Genomic DNA, 21,016 nt, shown 5'->3' on the forward strand with positions numbered 1-21,016 from the left:
CTTCTGCTGTAATGGGTGCATAACAATCTGACATACAGCGTTTCTACTTATGTAGAGAATGCACAAGAATGAGCAAATGGCATGATCACTTGAAAGAGAGAGCAGACTCCCCACAGAAAGCTCTAAATACCCACCTGAGAGCATTTACCAGCTGTGTGTAATTACTCATCACACGTCTTTTATGCATTCATATGATGAAATATTCAACACTGACACACAAGGTAAGAGAGATGCACATGAAGATCCTGCTGACCGCTGGCTGTTTGGCATAGGTGTTTTCGGTGTTCTGCTGCATTGAGTAAGGATCTTTTGAGCACATGCAGACGAGGCAGGTTTGTGTCTTCTCTGGCTGGAGAGAGACACCATGTGGTGAAGATGATCTAGTTTGCTCCGGTGAGCCAAGAGCCTAACAGTACTGACAGACGCTGCCTTATTCCTAGAATTAGCAACATGAAAGCTGTGTTAATTCACAACTTGATTTCTCACATATATAAACATTATCTGTTACATTTGTTACAAATGCCTTTTGGAAATGTTTTGATATATTGTATGCATCCTACATCTTCACATTGCCTATATTTTTTGGTATTTTCACGTTAGGGTGGGCAATATAACAATATGTTATTAAGTAAGACGGTTTTGTAACATAATGCTTTTTTGAGTGTCACAGGTATCATTAGTTCTTCTAAGAACAATGAACTACTGGATGCATTGAAAAAAAAAGAAAGTTATAGCCTGTAAGCAACATCCACTGTACCACTGTATTGTAACTGCATAAAATAGTAACAAATAGCTGAATGGATGTCAGCAGATTCTGCCATTATCATATTTTATTTTTACTGTTTTTGCAAATGTTGCAAAAAATGTATTATACTTAGTTGTTCTTGGTCTTTCTGCAAGCAGAATGGCTGATAACATTCCTGCAATTCCGTCTCTGTGGCAGTGGCAGTTGATTGACAGGCGGACACATGCCCTGCCACCAATCATCTCTCTATCAAAAAGTGCGTGCTATTGATCAACCTTTAACAGTGCTTCTTTAATGTGTCACAAATGTTTTAGTACTATCTCCACTGAGCTGATGTATGAATAGAGTCTACTAAGAGAAATTTTCTTTTCTTTGAAGGAAACTCTTAATGATTCGTGTTCAAATTTTCAGAGGAGAGTCTCCCCCTGTCTCTAGAGTGGCTTATTTATGTCTCTTCATTAACTGGGTGACGACCTGAAGACCAAGACCAAGGTTTGGAGCAGACACCTGGATTTGCCTTAATTGTGAGGGACTGTGTGTGTGTGTGTGTGTGTGTGTGTGTGTGTATGTGTGTGTGTGACAGCTGGCCAGGTTCAGGCTGGTCTAAAACCATGTGTGCCCTGTCAGGCTAGCAGCGCTAGCTCCTTTAGGATTGATGAATTGCCTGCTTTCCCGATTAAACCTTCCGTCACTTCTTGATAAAAGCAAAAAAAATAAATAAATAAATAAATAGATAAATAAATAAAGCACAAAAAAGCCCAGCCTAGAGGAAGAGAGTCAACACGTCTGAGAGTCTATCATCGTCAGCCGTATTATGTGTGGATGTGAGGTGCCACTGCTTGACATTTATTACAAGAATATTAAAAACTAATTCACATTGATTTTTGCAACCTTCACTGACATGACAGTCTCATTGCAGTGCAAGGGCTTTTACGCTAACAACAGTCACTGCTTTGTTTGACTTTGTTTGCAATATCTTTAGAACTGGGTAGATTATTGTGATAGAACTTCAACGTATTATATATAGGAATAGTGAAGGATATGTCTCCTAATTAGTAAAAGAATCAATATGAAAATGTTCCATTTTCAACATCTGTGAAGTGATATATTTCAATAAATGTTTTATGATGGACTTTTTTCCCACTTCCCCACCCCAGACTTTGCTGTCCTGTAAAAATTTATCATCTGATGGCCTCATAAAATACATTTTGAAGTATCAAATCTTCAGGAGTATGCCCTGTTATTAAATATACACAGCATTTATAGCATAGCAGATAGCAGTGTGTTTGCGTACTTTTATCATACTTGCCATTCAAATTTTTCATCTCTGTGGAATGACACAGTCAGTTCGGTGTGCATTACAGTAATATAATGATAAACCTAATACAGAAGACATTCACATATCTATCGCATTAATCAAAAAAGAAAAAAAGGAAAAAAAAACCTTGACATCGCCTCTGATCTAACCTAATATGGAGCGCAATTATTTCCCAATCCATTAAAAGAAGTTCAATTATGAGACGGGAAGACAGTTCATTCTTAGAGGGAGAGAGAGAGAGAGCAAAAGAGGGGAAGAGAGAGAGATGCTAGGAGATGATCCAAAATTAACTTGGGTTTGCAAAATATCACGCTAGAATGGGTGACAATGATTTTTGATTTCCCGGAACCGATATTAGACTCCTTATTAAAGTATGTGCATCTGCTTTTAATTTGCTCTAAATAATTGGAAAATGCAACGGAGCTTTCCAATTAAGGCGCCACTTTACGTGCTTTAATAATACCCCCATAATATTAGAGCTTATGAAATGACAGGTGAGCTGGTGTATGAATAAAACATAAAGGCTCATAATAAGAGACAGAAAAAAAGGGAACGGAGACAGTTGTTGGGTGGGGGGGTGGGGTGGCTTTTAAAATGCTCGACACAATTTGCATATATTAATCTCTTCTTTTCAGCCTTATCGAACATTCCTGCGTGTTTGAAGTTAAAATAGTGATGACAGGCTGGGGTATGCTTCATTTTTCCCCGGATTTATTGCTCATATAATTCGGGATCTTTAATAAGCCAATATGACTGATCCTCAGAGTTCTGTGGAATTCCGTTAATTGTTCCAGATGGCGCTCACTGATTATGCAAAATGACTTCTCTTTCTCCCTCCTTTTTTTCCCCCCTCCTATCCCCAACCACACCATTTTTTGATTGACTAACACAGAGAAAAAAGATTATTTTTGGGCCAGCACTTTCATTAGGAAGCCTCTCATCAGGTTTCAAACAAAAGTTCCATCTTATCTCTTGGTGCAGAGTGTGCCATTACCGGCTCTGGCAGGCCTCCTTGGCAGTCGAGGAGGATCCCATAGGCTCTTAATCGTGACTCTAATCTTCCAGTGCCTTGTAGCCCAGCAGCTTTTCTCCAATGGTGTGGCCATATTTTACAATACCAAAACATTTTAGGCTGAAGGATTAGAGAACACACACGCTCAAGCTAGCGGCACAAAAACTCATCCACTAAGTATGGGTGCTCCATGGCTCGCTGGCTAGCCTTGAACAGCAGCTTGATTAAAAAACCCTGCAGCCAGCCTTCATTTTTCTCACACCCCCTCTACTTTGCTGAACGCCCATTGAAAGTTCACCTTGATTCTGTTTAGCATCAGCTAAATTGCCCTAAATGAATTGTGTATGGATATTTGATAGGTGGGGGGAAGATGTGGAGAGCAAATTTACAGCTGTGTTTTACTTTCGATGGGTACACGATTTAAGCCATGCAATTTCGGGGCAATAAAACTACTCTGAACGTCTGAAAGGGAGCCAAGGACTTCAGGCTGGCGACAGGGCATGAAAGACTGCATACAGCTTCTTTTCCAGCTATTAATGATTTATTCTCATGGCCAGCGTAGAGGGAGCCAGGACAGAATATAGAAGGGGTTGAAAAGTTGCTTTGGGTTACGTGAATTTCCACATTAGCAAATACTCATGAACCTGTGTCATTAGGTAACAGTGTATTTTCACTAAAAATTCTTATTTTAAAGACCTCCTCTTTACCTCCTCTCTTCCATATAAATGTTTGTTGACAGAGAATGATTTTTTTTTCACTCCTTAATTCCTCTTCAGTACGTTTTGTGTGTCTATATATTATGGCCTAAGGCCCGATTTTATTCTAACACCATGTTGGAAAATAAACACCACATCAAGTGAGTTGTCATGATATCTGACGCCTTCGTTGACATTTGCTTTTGCCCATGCCAAGACTTCAGAAATGTACTAATGGTCTTAGTAAATCTGTGCCTGACTTTCGAGGAGGCTAATAAACTGGAGCCTAAGACTAATGAGAGCCTTGTGCCTATGGGCCTAATCGCAGTCTGGAGCATCATTCCTCACCCGTCCATCTCCCGGCCCAGAAAAAGATCTGTTCCCCCATTAGTCTCCAGCCTATCAAACATGGCCGCCCTCAATGGATGGGCCTGTCTCAGCCTTCCCATTGCCCTCATGTTCAGCGGCCTTTGTTATCACACATCTAATTAGAACTTGATAAAAATATTTCCCTGAAATCCAGCCATTAAATATAGTTTAAGGAGATTTATGATCAAATATGCCCTTAAAGATCTTTTAATGGGTCCGCTGACTCGTTAAGTTGGTAATTAATGAGCTCCTAATATATAGTGTGATTTAACCTCACAATGAGATTCTGGGAAATGGAGCCATTTCAGATGAGGGGCAAGTGAGCTTCCCGAAGGCTGTTTCTAAAGAGTGCCTGCTTTTCTTTTCCAAAGTATGGGCTCTCACTGTTGTAACTGTATCAGCACTTTACTTTTTGAAACGATAGCCAGGTTCCTAAAGCCCATGGAACTGTGAAAAAGGTTCTTCTCTTACAACAACATTGTGCAATGTATTCGTCGTATGCCATAATTCATGAACATCCCTGATGCTTTGGTCCCACTTAAGGTAGCATGTAAATCTGTATATTTAAATATTAATCAAGTGTGAATAGATAGAAACACATAGAACACACACAGTAGCAATGGAAGTAATTTTAAATAAATTGCTGAAGCTAAGCACAAACAAGCAGTGGTTATTTAAAGAGGTTCTCTAGGGATATCATGCAAAGTGGGCTAACTTTTAAAGCTTATTGGAAGTATAGCAATTTGAGACTAACTCTGTGCAGTTGCCTAATCTAAGTTGCAACTCGCCCATGTCTGTATTTAAATTGCTATGTCTAGTTGATAAAACCTTAGTTGTGGGGGTCCTCACTGCCCCCTGTCACAGGCAGAGTGGCCAGATTTAGCAATGAGTGGCACATCTGAACTGCACGTCTATTGAGTCTGGTGTCAGGATGAGCGCAATGCCGCACTGATTAGCATAATTAATGAGGAATGGCAGCGAGGCATTGGTGGATTGGTTTTAGGGGATGATGAATGGACCGATGGCTGGGCTGGAGGCTGCCAACGAGGCATCTTTGGCTGTCATCCCTCCTGCCTCGGTCCTGGCATGCGTCATTACTCACCAGGCCGAAGTGTCGCTTTGCATCGGTGTGTTACACCCGACATCGAAAACTTAATAACACTCTACAGCCACTGAGCAGGTCCAGTGAGGGCCTGTCATGCTTAGTGTGCAGCGTGGCAGGTGGCCGTAAGTCATAGTTCAGGTTTAGCCGTGCCATGTTAGCGAAAGAACAATTCTGAGGATATATAGGTCATAGTTCAAAACGTGACCCTAATCATGTGACCCTGCCGCCACTTTCTCACTTCCAGTTGCCACTCTGTCTGCTGTGTGTGTTTGTTTGCACGTTCCACCCTCCTCTCTCGGCCCCATCGTGGCGAGTTAGCATGCCCACAGAACCGCTAATTAAGAGGGGATTTGGTGTAATTGTGCCTTCTGCTGCAGCCCATCCGGCACACGCAATTTAGCAGTGGCTCGGCTGCCAGCTCTGCAGCTCACGCACGCTCCGCCGAGGCCTAGCCCATTTATTCAGAGAAACTCAGGCCTCAGCACAGCAGCAACACACACAGCTGTAGCCCAGTTGGCCAGCATTTCACTGCTATCACTTTCCGCATGTATCCTAGCTGGTACTGATTACTTTAATGACTCTGGAAAAAACTAAAAATTATTAGTTATATGCTCGTCTTCCTTCAAACTTTAAATGCTCTACTGATTTATTTCAAATTCAGTATCCATCAGCTGATGAGGTCAACAGTATGTCTGTACCTTTTTACATGTGACAGTTAACTACTAGCAAATTTCTTTGGCGTTAACATGAACATTTACAATACTCAGTGCTTTATAAAATAGAACAAAACAGTCCAGTTAAAACAAGCCATGTCAGGTTTGTAAGACATTTAGCATAGAATACTAGATTCAAGAAGCACAAATTAATGAACTTTATTAATTTATATCACAATATCACTCTAGTGTCCGAATTCCTTTTTTAACTTGATTATTTTTCTTCTTGATTTCCTTTGGAGTTTCCTAAAGAGCACTTCATCATACCTTCTCATCTGGTATTGGTTTATTTATCACTGTTGTGTCCTGGCCCCTCGCATGGGGACAGGTTATGGGAGATGGGGATCACAGAGCTCTTGAGCATTCTCTCTCTACTCTGTGCTTGTGCGCTGCTTGCCAGAGCGCAGTAGGTGCTGTTGGCTCTTCCCTCTCTCTGGAAGACTGATGAAGCGGGGCCCAGTGGGTACTACGTGCTGGCGCCCAACCCACTACCAGATTTCAAGGGCCGCTTGTCACCCAGATGGAAAAATAACACCTCTTCTCTCACTAAATATTCTCTCATTTTCCTCCTCTTCTCTCTCCTCTCTCTCTTTCTCCCTCTCTCCCTCTCTCTTGCTTTCTTGCTTGGGAGTTTGTTCATTTTTGTCTTTAACTTCAATCATTTCTATGTTCATTTATGGTTAATGCATGTGTTGTAATGCTCAAACGGTAGACTGATACTTTATATATTCATGTTCTCTACACGAAGCTGTCCATGTGATCCAAGAGTTTTAGAGTATGAATGCAGTCTTAACTGCTCAGTGTTGATTACGAACCCTCAAATAAAAAATAAAAAGGGGGTTGTATAGGGGTTCTTCAATAGAGGCAAAATGCCCTGTACAGTTCAGAAAATTATTCTTTTCTGTGTTTTTAAGTATGCTGCAATTGCCTACCACTGATGACTGTTAGTTTTTATAGAATTCTTTATCACTTTTTTTATTATTAGAGATGACATGATAATCTCTGATACCAATACAGTCCAATATTTCGTCTTTAAAAACTTAGCTTTAAGTTTTAAATTAGTTATTCTAAATTAAAGCATTCCACTTAAGATGAAAGTATAAAAGTAGGCTATCATTCTCAAACTACACAAACCCTCTACTTTTCCTCAGGAAGGAATATACAGCTAACAACATCACACAATGTGAGTGTGTGGTATTTCAGGATAGATTTGTTTGGGGATTAAATCAGATTCTTTGTGTTTTTCTCTCTCAAATCTGATCCAGCATTTTTTGCAGATATTGGCTCATATCCCTCAATTCCAATATGCCATCTCTAATCATTATTATTATTATTAGTAGTAGTAATAATATTAGTAGTAGTACTAGTGTATAATATCCATCATGGAGGATGTGTTGTGTATTGTTACACAAGAAGTAATAGTGTTTTTTTTGTCCAAAAAAAATGCAAGTGCTTCAGAGAAATTCTGAAAACAGTCTGATGAATTTCCATTGGTTGAAGAATGAAGCATGAAAAAAGGAGAGATATGAAGAGTGGTGAGGACAGCAGCAGAGTCATTAAAAGAGAGCCAAAAATAGCAGCGAGCCATCATCTGTTCTCATAGCACGGGTCAGGAGCGCTGACACCTCCAAAACTCCTCCTGTCAGGGCAGGGGGCCATTTGTATTCTCTCTCATTAGGCAATTTGACTAATGACCAGGCTGAGCTTTTGGGGTGTGGGGGGCTTGGGGGGGCATGGGCAGACCCCCATGCTCAGGCACCACCAGAGCCGCCTCTATCGGAATGGCACAGATGGCAGGCCCAGGCGACAAAATAAACGACAATATGTCTCTGAGATGTCTTCAGGCAGCATACATGACTGCAGGTGAAGGACGAGAAAAAGGCCAGAACATTTTTTTTTGGTGGGGATCATAAAGGAGGTTCTCTTTGCTACCTTTTCTTTTGCAAAACCCTCAAGAAGGAGCCTCATCTTCTGGGCATCCCCACTGGGCCTCCCCCCGACTAGCTTCTCCAGATTTCACATCCACTTGCACCATTGTCCTTTATGCATGACCTGCTGCTATAATAAGTCAAACAAGTCTTCTGTTTCACTCCAGTGTTTTGGCTGTGTGTTGGTAGTGGAAAGCAGTGGGTGAGAGGAGATTTAATTGTGTGGGCTAAGGTACAGAGGTGAGCACGAGGGAAGGCCCTGAATGCTCAGCAAAGTGCAAGCAATCACTTTTACAGGCTTAGCATTTTCCTGAAACTCAGTCACGATGGATGTAAGCACATAAGAAACTTTTAATCACATTTAGCCTTTCTTTCCTGTGTGCTCTCTTTCCTTTTTGGTCTTCCTATTTACATAACCAGACTGAATGCTGTGAATTAGACTAGGTTTTTTTTGGTTCGAGTATTCCCACTGACTCTGCGCACTCCCATATGATTCAAATTCCCATTATAAGGTATAAATCAAATGGTTGTTTTTATGTTTTGGATATTGGAGCAGCTTACAGAGTTACATTGATTTAATGTTCACTGAATGTCTCACATTTTGCTTCTTTACTCTAGTGCTGCATTTTTTCCTTTCTGGAGTCTTGTGGTTTTTCCTTTCATGAAGTGTGCTGCACTGCCTGGCTGAGCCCTCCATCCGTTAGTCTCTTAGCATTAGCCTGCATATAAATCTGTGAGAATGTGTGTGTTTGTGTGTGAGTGGATGAAACAGCACGCCTGCGTGCAACAGGGCCTTTAGAGTTCAGTGGATATGTGTGCGCCGACTGCGGCTGGCAGAACTTCTGGGTGACAGTGCATCTGGCAATAGAAGTGTGAGGGATTGGAGCTCGCAGCAGTGTGTAGGGGAACTCTTCCCAACCTGAAGCAGCTATTCGTCTGCAGCCGTGGGCTCTGGGCATGACAATGCCTGCATTTCTCATCACACCTGACACTGCCATTAATAAGGGCATGATCCACACAGCCCACGCACACACTCTGCACTAGACATCTCCATCACTCACCCACTAACCAATCCCTGCTCTCAGTCCACTGCACTAATCAGCAATTAGAAACACTGCTTAGCACTGACATAGTACTCCTGTACCATTATCAAATACAGAGCATGGATCATATGTCAAAAATTGCTGGACGTTTGTTTATTCCTGTTGCACATGCTGCCTTATCCTTAGAAGCTGTTGTTATTGTCGTTATGACAACAACATGGTGTAATTTAATTTTAATTATTTCACTCATAGCTCATCAAAACAATTGTGTCAGAGGACAGATTGTAAGCTTTCAATCAATGGCACATTTTTGTTGATTTGAATTTAAAGTTGTGAATACAGTCTTATTCTGTAGAAAAAAAAAAAGGTTTGAATCTCTTCATACAGAATGTAAATTAAATGTAACTAACTACAAAGGTTGACACTATCTACAAGTTTACACAACAAAATAAATCAATTTCCACAAATTTTCTCATTTACTCAACTTCTGTAAATAATTGGTAACACTGACGGACATTCTGTTGTCAGCACTAAAAGAAATATATAGATGAGCTAACATAAGAATATTTGTTACAAATAGTATAACTAGTAAGAACTTATTGAGTCATACCAACTTTTCTCCTTTCATATCGACATTACATTTTGGCAAATGCTTTTATCCAGAACGGCATACGTGTTTAATTGTGTTAACTATGTTAATTATACTAAAGGACTCTTTTAAGTGAGCAGAGAATCGAAACATAATCTGTCATGCAGTCTGCAGCAGTGTTACCCACTGTACTACACCAATCACACTCTGTGCGCTAAGTACAGATATTGACATGCTTAAGACAGGCCATGTGACTTTTGATATTTGTACATTATGGAGTTTTAAATTTTCCATGATGGACTGTAAAAAAATCTAACTTAAAATGTTTAAAATGTTTAATAAAGTTGATTAGGCAAAAATCCTTAAAAATGCCATACTCTATTATGAAGGGTTGGAGTAATGTAGTGGTTAACACTGCTGCCCCAATCATACGGCAAGAACAACATGCAACATCAAAAAGAGTCCTTGAGCAAGATGCCTAGCTCCACATTCACCTCCTTCTGTGACATGATTAAAACCTTACATTACTCTGGATAAAAGCATCTGCCAAATGCTGTAAATATAATATAGACGTGAAAGGAGAAAAGTTGGTATGACTCCATGAGAATGAGTTTTGACTACTTTGTTTTAGTCCCATTTTGACTAGTACTTTTTAGCATAACAAACATTTTTTTGTCAACTAAATATTTCTTTTAGTGCTGACAACAGAATGTCAGTCAGCAGAACTTATTATTAACAGAAGTTGAATAAACGAAAAAATAGCTAGTTGAACTTGGCGAGTCGAGATTTATCTTCAAACTCAAATTTTTTTAAAGCATATTGCCCAGTTTTACTTTTCATATTTTGGCCCCTAAAATGTATTGCCTGTGGCCTGAGTGGCCCCTTTCCTTGAAGACTTTTTTACCCCAACATTCCACAAGCTGTGTGAACGAGAGTGAGAGTGAATAGGGGGCTAGGATTGCAGAATCATGATATGATATGATATGATATGATCATTGGTTGGAACATGATGCCAGTGGTGTAAATTGGAAATCGTGTTTGCCCTTTGCAAATCACATGTTCAGGTTCATTTGAACACAATGAAAATAATGTGACTGAATAATTGAAAGTAATAAATGCATTCAGGTGAAGCTTACTTTGTCCACTCATATAGCTGTAACAAAAAAAACATCTTTCTTAAGGGTCAAACTTGAGCAGACAAGTTAAATGTGATTAATCGCAATTAAGTACACAAAATAATGCAATTGCACGCTTGTTTCCCAGCCCTAGTAATCACATATAAATAGTAAAGCTAAACAATAGGAATAACTTTCAACATCTAAGGACTAACTTTTTCATTGCTGAAATATTTAATATTTAGCCAGTCTGATCTCACGTAATGTCCAGCCCATCCATCCATGCAAGAGGACATCCATCAGGATGGCGGACTCCAGCTTGGTGTGTTTGAGTAGATCTGGGAGAGTGGGCTTCACTTCAATTTTTTATCTTTATGGCCTCGGCCTTGGCAGCTGCAGTCTGGACAAACACTGCTCGAGCGCTCCGCCTTAACACGACCCCAAACTTGCATCCATTTCTCTCCCTTCAGGATTGGCTATGTGTCCTGCCTAGAGCTTGAATGTTTCTTACAATGAATGTGTATGTTGTGAGAGGGCCGATATGAATGGTAGGTGAATACTAAGGGCAATCTGATTGAAAGCGTAATCCTCGGACAATAAAAGGGAGCGCTCTGGCCTTCAACTCCCGCCTGTGCCCGTTGCCTGCGTACTTGATTCATCAAAGCCTCACCGCCTGCTGCCACACCATTAAGGCATATTGATTCAAATGTGGCTCTCTCCCGCCTATCTCTTTCATATTGTGCCACGGTTCACCTGCTCAGCGTTTGTGTTTATTCACTTGCCTTTATGGATCTAAACAAGCCATCACCATCCTCAGCTCAATCACCTGAACCCTGCTAGCTAGGGAGGCTCTCAGCACATGTAGCCATTCAATGGACCGTTCTAAAGCCGGGTAATACACAGCCCTATTCATTTATTCTAAAGGTGATTTCCAGAAGATCTGTATGCATGGAGGGGGTGGGATTACATCCTAGGCCGATGCAGAAACTCTTGAAGATGGCTAACTGTGTTCTTGGTTGACCTGTCTGACCTGATCCATGGGAACCACTCCACTGACCATAAAAAGGTCATTTTAAAGATATTTTTAAGTCATTTTAAAGATGACATACTCCTGGCTCTGCTCTGCTGTTTAACCACATATGATGACAAAAAAACTTTCAGCTGTGCCAAAGTGATGAAACAGTATTACAGTGCTGTAGATATTCTCGGCATCTTCCCCTGCAACATTCATAGCGTCATTATTCGGGTGACTCATGGGAAGATCCCTCCGACCTTTTACGACATCCTCTTCCTCTGCCAGCAGGCACGGTGCACTGCGGGTGGCTGTGTGCCTCCACCCGACGCCAGCCCCCGACCACTTTTCCTGGCACCAAGTTGGACGCTTTTCGGCTTCTTGGTAGGCTGGACATTTTTCTTTGGAGCAGTCAATGGGAGCTATTGTGCGGCCCCGTCACCCTGTGTTAATTTGGGCTCTAATGTATTTGATAAACAAAGGGGCACTCTTTAGCCTGACAGTCATGACACCCTGATTCTAGCGGGGGCGCCGTGTGGCGTGGGGTTACGCCGTTAATAACCCACTGGCAGCCATCAAAGGCGCTTTAACCATGATCATTATGATAAAGGGCATACACTTAATTACAGGCCTGCTTAATTATAGCTCTGTTGAAGCTCGTTTGTTTGGTAGAATGCTAATTATACCACCGCGCTCTTGGCAAGTCCTCTTTTCAATCCACCTCTCTCTCTCTCTCTCTCTCACTCATTCTCTCTCTCTTTTTCTTCTTCTCTCGCCTTCTCTTTCTGAGAGCCCAACATTCAGGCTTATTTTCATGCAAATTGATATCCGGCAAATGTTTTGTCTCTCTCTTTTCCCCTTCTCCTTTGACGAGTGCGCGAGGCGCTTTGTTTTTAGAGCTGAACGTCTCTCTGACAAGACAGGATCAGGAATAATCAAGAGTAATTAACGGAGAAAGGGGGAGGAGGGGAGAGAGGGAGGGAGAGGGAGAGGAACTCAAGTACAGTGCTGAATTTAAAATAAAAAAAAAGGCTTTCATCTCGCTTTGTCTGAGCGGGTTTCCAAGGGGATCCAAGGATTTTGAACGTTCTGCCATTTTGCACTATTACATCCAGTCAAATGCATTTTCATAGTCTATTGTGCTGTGATGAGTGGTGAAGTGCACATTTGGAGATGACTTTTTGTGTGATATTGTAGGGTTTTATGTGTTGATTTGGCTCCTTTTGTAATGATATGTTTCTTTTCTTTGCAGCAATTGATGATGTACCCTTTATGATTTCTGAAAGGTTTGCTCCCAAAGTCAGAGATGTAAGTGCCTTTTGAATACTCTTACATTGAAAGTGCCAGTCATTATGGTTATTCGTCATTACATAGTAAAATTGTGTCTTAAAATTGCTCAATATATTGTCAGTCCATGTTCACTTGTGTGGGTTATTCAATTACGATGGTGTGTTACCCTTATTTTTGGTGTAGAGTGCTATGTAAAGTGCATTGAAAGTGCAATGATTTCTCTGATATCACTATAGATCAGATATGTTAATTGATCCTAAATCAATCTTGTCCACACTACAACCTTGTTCCCAATGCATAGGCACAGTTAAGCAATGGTCCAGAGTCAGGTCTGTAACCGCAGTAACACTCCACCAACAGCACAGAGGCCCTGGTTGATGATGAATGAATGTGGCCAGACAGAGCTGGCTCAGATCAGGACTTCTGGCTAGACTCGCAAAAACCCTGCTCTTGAGAGAGGGAGAGAGAATGACAGGATTAAAGATCTTAAGCATGCTTACTTAGCCATGGGGCTACACAGCAATGTTCCTTCTCTGCTCTTACTTCTTTTTTCATCTGTCTTTCTTTTTTTCTGCTTTAAATTCCAGACGCAGTCGGTCAATTTAATGGGCATTACCATCAAATCCCTGCCAGAGATCGAGGAGGAAGTAAGTAGAGGCCGTAACGCTCGGGTGGCATGCCCGTCCATGGCCAACAATGCAAAGCGTGCGGTCCCGGGTGGGGTAATTAAGAGCTTTAGATCAGCAAAAGGCCTTTTCAGTCTTAATAAATCCAAGCCTGGGAAGACCTGCTCTCACAGTCATGACTGGAAAGAGATTCAGAAAGTTCCATTTGCTTTACAGGGACATGAGGAAAAACCCAAGTTTTCTGGTTAAGTGTTCAGGCTGTTTGTGATCATATGGTTATAGATAGCTGTATAGTTATATGAATACATGGTCCTGTGGCTACAGATAACTAGTAGACTTTATAGTTACATGGTTTTAATATATCATAATTCTTTTAAGATATCATAATTCTGTAATAATTCCAATTTGGTGAAAATTCTGAAATTTACTTTGGGTCAAAGTTTGTGACCTGTGCGTTTGATTGGTCCTGTTAAAATGTGTTATTTTATTTCTGCAGTATGTTTCAAGGCTGTGTGTGTGAATGTGTGTTTATGTGTCTGCTCCTCAAGCCCATTTCCTTTCTCTCATCCTCATTAGTGAGATATCTTTGTATCAGAGCTGCCAGTGGACAGTGTGTGCTAGATGAACAGGTGCAGTTAGCTTTCAGCTGAGGAGAGTATCTTCTCTCCCAGTGCAATCTGTTTGGGCTCTATACTGTATCCTGTCATGTCGTAGCAGCATCGCATGAGCAGCTAAACTACAGTGCAGGTCAGACATCTACATAACAGATAGGGATATAGACAGGTACTTTGAAAGTAACTATATCAACAACTATTTTATAAGTTTATCAGTTCAGGTAAGAATGGTCCTCAATGGACCTCCTTTTGTAGTTCTTCCAAAACAGAAAAATTACACTGGCGTATGGATAGTCGTCCTCTTTCATGCAGGTGCATTAAGTATCTGTGTCAGCCATCAGCTGTAGTCTTTGTGGTGTCTTTGAGTGCAAATTTTCACTGGAGATGAGAGGTGATGGTGAGCTGACCGATGGCAATTAGTTGGTCTTAGTTTGACCTAGTTCTTCCTCATCAGTTTGGTGTGACTGGGCCTTGAGGGGTTGAAAACTTTATGAAAGTATGACAGAGAGGTGTGAGATGGACATCAAAGCTAGAGAAGGACCTACAAAATACTGATAATTCTCTTATTTGTCTGTTTCCTGTAATTGCATTCATTTTTCAATGTGTATTAGTGATCCAACCAAAGAAAAAAACAGTTTTGACTGCCAGTGAAGCTAAATGCAAAAGCTCAAAACACAATAGTTTTAAGATCTGCCAGTCTGCCACAACCATCATGGTGGTCTTTCCTCCTCGTCCAGCTCAGATTGTGATTAGGAGCAGCAGACCCAGCACGAGTGGGTGGGGGGTGGCGGGAAGAGAGGGGCTTGAGGATTCATTAATTACAGCCTAACGGCAGCTCGGCTGATGAAAGGGAGCAGAGATAGTGTAACGGCACAGGGCTTAGTGAAGTGGGCGACAGCGCAAGATTAATGGTGAAGCGAGGGCTGTCGGCGATGAAGTCGCAGCATTTGCCCCGATAATTAGAGAGCGCGTGCGGGCGTCCATGGCTATTGTGCCTCAGCTGCATCTTGGCCTGGCGATGTTGTTCTCTCTGTCTCACTCGTGTGCTGTCAAATGCTTGCATTTTAGCCACTCTTCCACTGGCATGGTCACTGAGCACTATGGAAGATTTTACAGTATGAAGCCAAGCTGCAGACTCCAGTACAAATTCATTCATCATCCAGCCTAGCGTATATCAGAATATAGCACCTATAGCACGTATATCATATATAGCACCTAGAATTGTATAGGACTGTATGTTTTATAATTGATGGTGAAATTCTATAAATTGAGATTATCATTTTCATCAGAATAAAAAAAATGTCAATGTAATTTCTGTCTTAAAGAAAATGAACAGGCTAGCTTGTTAAAATGTTAGAATGTACAGCAGGCTTCTGTAAAGAATCTGAATGTGTTCCTGCATTAGTCCCTGGATGCTAACTGCTCTAGCTGGGCTCTTGATGCACATCATAACTGACTGACTGCTAATTCTATTAAAAAGACATTCATTAAAGAAAGGCATCTTTGTGACATTAAACATATGCACAAGTAATTGCAGAAAACTGCAGTAATCACCGTCAGGCTTGTAGATAAGGCCATTTTCTAACAGGCATCGCTAAAGCCATTTTTTTTGTCGAAGACGTTGGTTCCAGCAATTAGGCATTCTTTTCATTTCCCAAATGACTCGCAAAACTTGTGGAGATTATAATTGCTTTTAGCCACGCATATCTAATTTGTGTCTTTTTAAGTGTTAATTAGTTAGCGATTTGAGCTGACGTCTTTATGTAGTTTGCACAGCTGAAAAATGTTGTTATTGAAGGCAGGGTAATGATTTTCAGCATGTGTGTGTGTCTGTTTGTGTGTGTGTGGATGAGGGCATGCCACAGTTGTGTACTGTAGTGTGAATATTGTGTTGTAGAGTTGCATGTAATTGTATGGCATTTACAGTAGATTATGTACGATTTGAATAAGAGGCATTAAGACAGTATATTAACATTACTTAGTGTAAGCTTTCAAAGCCAGGTTTAATTTACTGGCTCAAAGTACCAGTAAAGCACAGTGCATTTTGTATACATGTGTGTGTGTGGACAAATAACAGAGCTGGAGCAATAGAGAGAGGGTGATATTCAAATGGAGGAAGAATTAATGAAGACAACATGTCACATATTTTCACCTGCACCGAGCAGGAACAGGAAATGAAGCTTTGCTCATCTCGCAGCCTGCCGCCCATGTTCCGCATGTCACTGTTCTGTCATGGGCCTGTGTAAAAATGGCAGACAGTGATACATGCTCTCCCTCACAACACCACCCCGCATCCATCATTCTCTCTCTCTCTCTCTCTCTCTCTCTCTCTCTCTCTCTCTGTCTCTTTCTCTGTCTCTCGCTCTTTCTCATATTCTTGTTTATTCATTCCTGATGCCATGCGTGACTTTTTATTATAACTATGCATTGCATGACATGTGACATGTTGGTGGAACTTACAGTTTTGCTTCAGGTAGATGATAGTGTGTTCCTCGCCTGTGTTTGTGATGCTTTTATGATCCTCCAGCATCACCTAGTGCCATGAGTCTGAATGACATCTTGCACAGCTATTTTTTGTTTTTAGCAGCTGCTAACTAGAATCAATATAAATCCTGACAGTACAGATTTCAAAGCAACAGTCAGGGATTTGAGATGGACAAACTGAGTTTTTAGAAGCATTTAGTAAGGGCATTTTCTTGCCTCCTGCAAATGACAGAATGCAGGAATCCCATAAATATTGTGAATGGTTTATTGCGCACAATGTTGTGTACACATGTACACAGCAAACAGACAAAAAATTCTGTTTTGGCTCACAGGTCAGATAATGAACAAGATAAGCAAGTATGGATTATATGTGCAATTTTGGCAGTTTTTTAATTATTTTTTTTATATAGATCACCTTGATGTATAGGTCATTTTGGTGAATAGTTTAAAAAAGTAAGGTTGTTTTGGCATAAATGAATTCATAATGCAATATGTAAAAGACCCTTTGTGTTAACTCAGATGAGCTATGTAACCATTTTCACATAGCCAGTTCATTTGTAGGTTAACATTTACATTTATAAGCAATTACACATCTGGTGGATTTTCTAACAGCATTTCCAGTACAACAGTAATTCAGTTGATGGCCACTAGAGGTCAGTGCAGGAGTAACAGTTACATCCAGTGGCACTTTTTTTCAGAAAAGTGCTTGCCCCTCTGTTTCTGCATCTTCTCTTGAAATATTACAGGCAGTGTCAGCAAAACATACTATGCTAGTTCTAATATTAATGGCTCTTAAAAGCTAGGTAGCTGTGCAGTGCCATATGTGTACAAAAGCAACAGCAGGAAAAGCCTGCAGACAAAAGTGGTACATGAGGGGACATGAGAAAGTAAGAGTGACGTTAATGACTGCATGTATGTCTGATGTAGTCCTCCATTATACTTTAAAATATGAAGGTGTCTGAATGATGACTGCAAACAACTATGACTCATTTAATACTACTACTACTACTACTACTACTACTAATAATAATAATAATAATACATGACATTTGTATAGTGCTTTAGCTAGGACCCAGAGATGCTTACAGATTACAACTAGTGGCACAAGAAACATAAACATACAAACAGATGACACAGCAGAGACTTAGTAACATATTCACAGCACAGATGATGAACTGACATGAGCTATAATAGATTAGGATAGAGGAAGCTTATATGCAAGACAGAACAGATGCGTTTTAAGGTTGGATTTAAATGAAGTCAGAGAATTAGACTGCTGAATATGAGAAGGGAGAGAGTTCCAGAGGTGTGGAGCTAGTCTGGAAAATGCACGATCTTATGCCTAATTGTGTATAGCCCTCATTTGCATTTGTGATTTCAGGTGATGTTTTGGATTTCTTTAATTTATTGATTTTAACTTAGCAGATTTTGCCTGTGCATTTGCTTTAAAATGTTTCATGTCTTGTAAAAATTGTACACCATATGTTGACAAAAGCAAGGCAAGTTTATTTATATAGCACATTTTCATAAGCATAAGCACTTTCATAAGCAAGTACTTACACAAAATGAAAATAAATAAAAAAATAATTAAAGGGCCCATATCACTAAAAACTAAATTTTCGACATTGCAATAAAAATGTTTGATGAAGTATCCAAACATTGTTAAAGTAAAGTATCTTCCCAGTCCATACAGTCCGTCCATGGAAACTAAGCTGCAAAAACATGTTTGTGATGTCACAAAAACCAATGCATTTACATACATTCACCTGTTCACCCTACAGCAGTTTAGATCCTCCAATTCATGCTAAAGTCATAAAGAGCGTTTCAGCTAGCACTGCTTTTTGAATGAGGCACAATACAGGGCAGGGCAGCCAATCAGGAAAGAAGTGATTTACATGTATCAGTCTTAAATGCACAGTAACAAAAACAAGCTGTTTAATTCTAAGAGGTAAAGAGAGGCTGGGAAATGGTCATGTAAAATTAATCGTGACTGTTTTTGGTACATAAAACCACACAAATATCATAAGTGGACCACATGTAAAAATGGAAATACAAGAAATATGTTGGATAAGGGCTGTTGAAACAATAGTACACATTGTTAAGCTGAACATAGACTCTGTTTAATCTTAAATCAGGTTTCAGGTTTTAGAGTTCTATCAAATGTATGTGTTAAGGCACAGTTTCAGTATGTTACAGTTTGAAACATTTGTATATGAATCAGAGTTGTCCATATTTGGATTTGTTTGCTGTTTTCAAATCATATACAGTAAAGAAAAACCTGAACAGACTGCTTATTTAAATGCAGCTCTTTTCTCTGTTTTCTGTAGCTGTGCTCTGACAGTTTAGTCCTGTGTTTTATATTTAGATACACTTGATGGCGCCAGTGTGCAACACATGCATGCAGATGCAGACAAGTTTCTCTTTTAACTCTCAGCCCAGTGGCCTTTGCACCAAAACAGGACAAAAATTCTTATATTATCAAAGTTTCAGTTCAGTTAACTGACAAATAACCTCTGCTACGGGATTGCAGTTACAGCGAGAAAACGAGTGGTTGACAATCTGTACCAGAACATTAATCTCTTACTGTTTTTGGAGTGCAGTGTTGTTGGTGACTGAATTGTTACATTTCAAGGGAAAGGAAATGAATAAACAGCAGACATGCTAACAGAGGATAAAACATACATATTAACTGTACAGCAATTGAAAAATCAAATACAGTATAATAAATGTAAGTAAAGCTTAAAATTAGGATTCTTTTAATTGTACCTGTGATTTTAATTGGTACTTTTAAAAAGCAGTACGTTCAGTTCAATAGTAGATGTATCACAATATTAGGGAAAGTGACCATTCTGACTGAAAACGCTACTAATCTGAGCAAAATCTGTAAACAGCCTCATGAGTGAAGTGAGACAGAATGTACTTTATCCCATGCAGTGATTTATGATCATTTGATTTTACTTTGTAAAAAATAATAGAATAAAACCTACATTTTAAATATTGATAATTGACTTCAAATCTTCCATTTTGCCCTAGAAATGAGGGCCATGTCTAGGATGAGATTATAGTAGCAGGGGTTGGGTGGTGTAGCATTGTGGTTAATACTATGCTACACCACTAAGAATCCTTGGCAAGACTCCTAATTCTACATTCATCTTCCTCTGTAGTATGATTAAATTGTAAGTTACTCTTATCCAGACTGCTCTAGTGCTCTAGTACGTCACTATAATACAGTCTGCCAAATCAGTGCCTTCTACTATACCCAGCACATATGGCATCACAGGCTTTTAGTGTATTCAGGGCTGGTTAAAGCATGTCGTTTAAGACTCACTATATGTTCTCTGCTTGCTATTTTGCAGTATGCATACTCCTTCAACACTGAGCAAAGTGCTGCTGCCTATCATTGATGGACCTAGTGACTTTGTGAGAGCTACGAGGCATGTTCTGAGCTGCTCTATCAACAAGCCAGAAATGACAACAGTGGGAAGGTTCACTTGCAACATCATCACGTTCCATCAGGTCTTTAGTCCAGTTTCTATGTCTTGTCCTACACTGGATAGGTCTGTTCCAAAGTGGGTAAGATTTACTTAACAGTAAACACAGCAATGTTAACAATGGAGTTTTACCTTTTTACTCTGCATTAGGGGTAAAATGGCAAGAATATGCACACACAGTACTTCAAGACATTTTTAGGATACATGGTATGCATAATGATATTTAGTTTTTCGTGATTGACCATTCAATGGTCTGGACTATTTCTACTTCCACCCATACTTTCTGGTTCAATACGCTTATTACTGATTACTGATTAATTTATATTGTAATGTGTTTCAGTGTATTAAATCAGAGTATTCCTTAAACATCCAGGACCTGCTGGCTTAATAAGTTTGAGAATTAAAGAGTTCAGAATAAAAAAGTGTTTAACACCCACATACTGATAAAGTGAACACACTAAATGAAGCGTGTGCTGTGCATAAATAGATACAGATTTATGCAGGAGAACAAACATTTTCACTTCACACACCAAAATTTCTAAAACTTCCAAACCCTTCATAAGTGCTAAAGTAGTATAAAATATCATATAATGTAAAATATTCTCATGTTGTTCTCAAGTGATCAAATAAGTAAAATGTAATCTTGTAACATCTATTGTTTTAATTTATATTTGTTACCTGGTTGAACTGTAAATGTTTGTGTATTTGTTTTAAAGGTTTATAACACTATGCTTTCAGCCTTTGTTCTCTGTTATACCTGCACTCTTAAAAATAAAAGTGCCAGAAAGGGTTCTTTGAATGAACGTTTTAGAAGAAGCATTTTGGTTCCATAAAGACCCTTTAAATAGAGGCTTCTTATGATAACTA

At 39.8% G+C, this 21,016-nt stretch overlaps 1 protein-coding gene across 3 annotated transcripts in view; it reads left to right on the forward strand.

Annotated features, from left to right (window-relative positions):
- Positions 1 to 20,939, forward strand: part of mvb12bb (multivesicular body subunit 12Bb) — a 43,545-nt gene extending 22,606 nt beyond the window's left edge. The window contains exons 8-10 of one of the 3 annotated variants that reach the window (XM_036578628.1): positions 12,897 to 12,952; positions 13,522 to 13,581; positions 20,015 to 20,939. In XM_036578628.1, the coding sequence (XP_036434521.1) occupies positions 12,897 to 12,952; positions 13,522 to 13,581; positions 20,015 to 20,062 (164 nt within the window). In that variant the 3' untranslated portion in view covers positions 20,063 to 20,939. Of the gene's footprint in view, positions 1 to 55; positions 2,618 to 12,896; positions 12,953 to 13,521; positions 13,582 to 20,014 lie in introns of those variants that run through there. The other 2 variants (XR_005007630.1, XM_036578629.1) reach the window with 2 other exon arrangements.
- Positions 20,940 to 21,016: the final 77 nt, after the last annotated feature.

This window comes from Colossoma macropomum, unplaced genomic scaffold (assembly GCF_904425465.1).
Source record: "Colossoma macropomum unplaced genomic scaffold, Colossoma_macropomum, whole genome shotgun sequence".
NCBI classification, from domain to species: domain Eukaryota; kingdom Metazoa; phylum Chordata; class Actinopteri; order Characiformes; family Serrasalmidae; genus Colossoma; species Colossoma macropomum.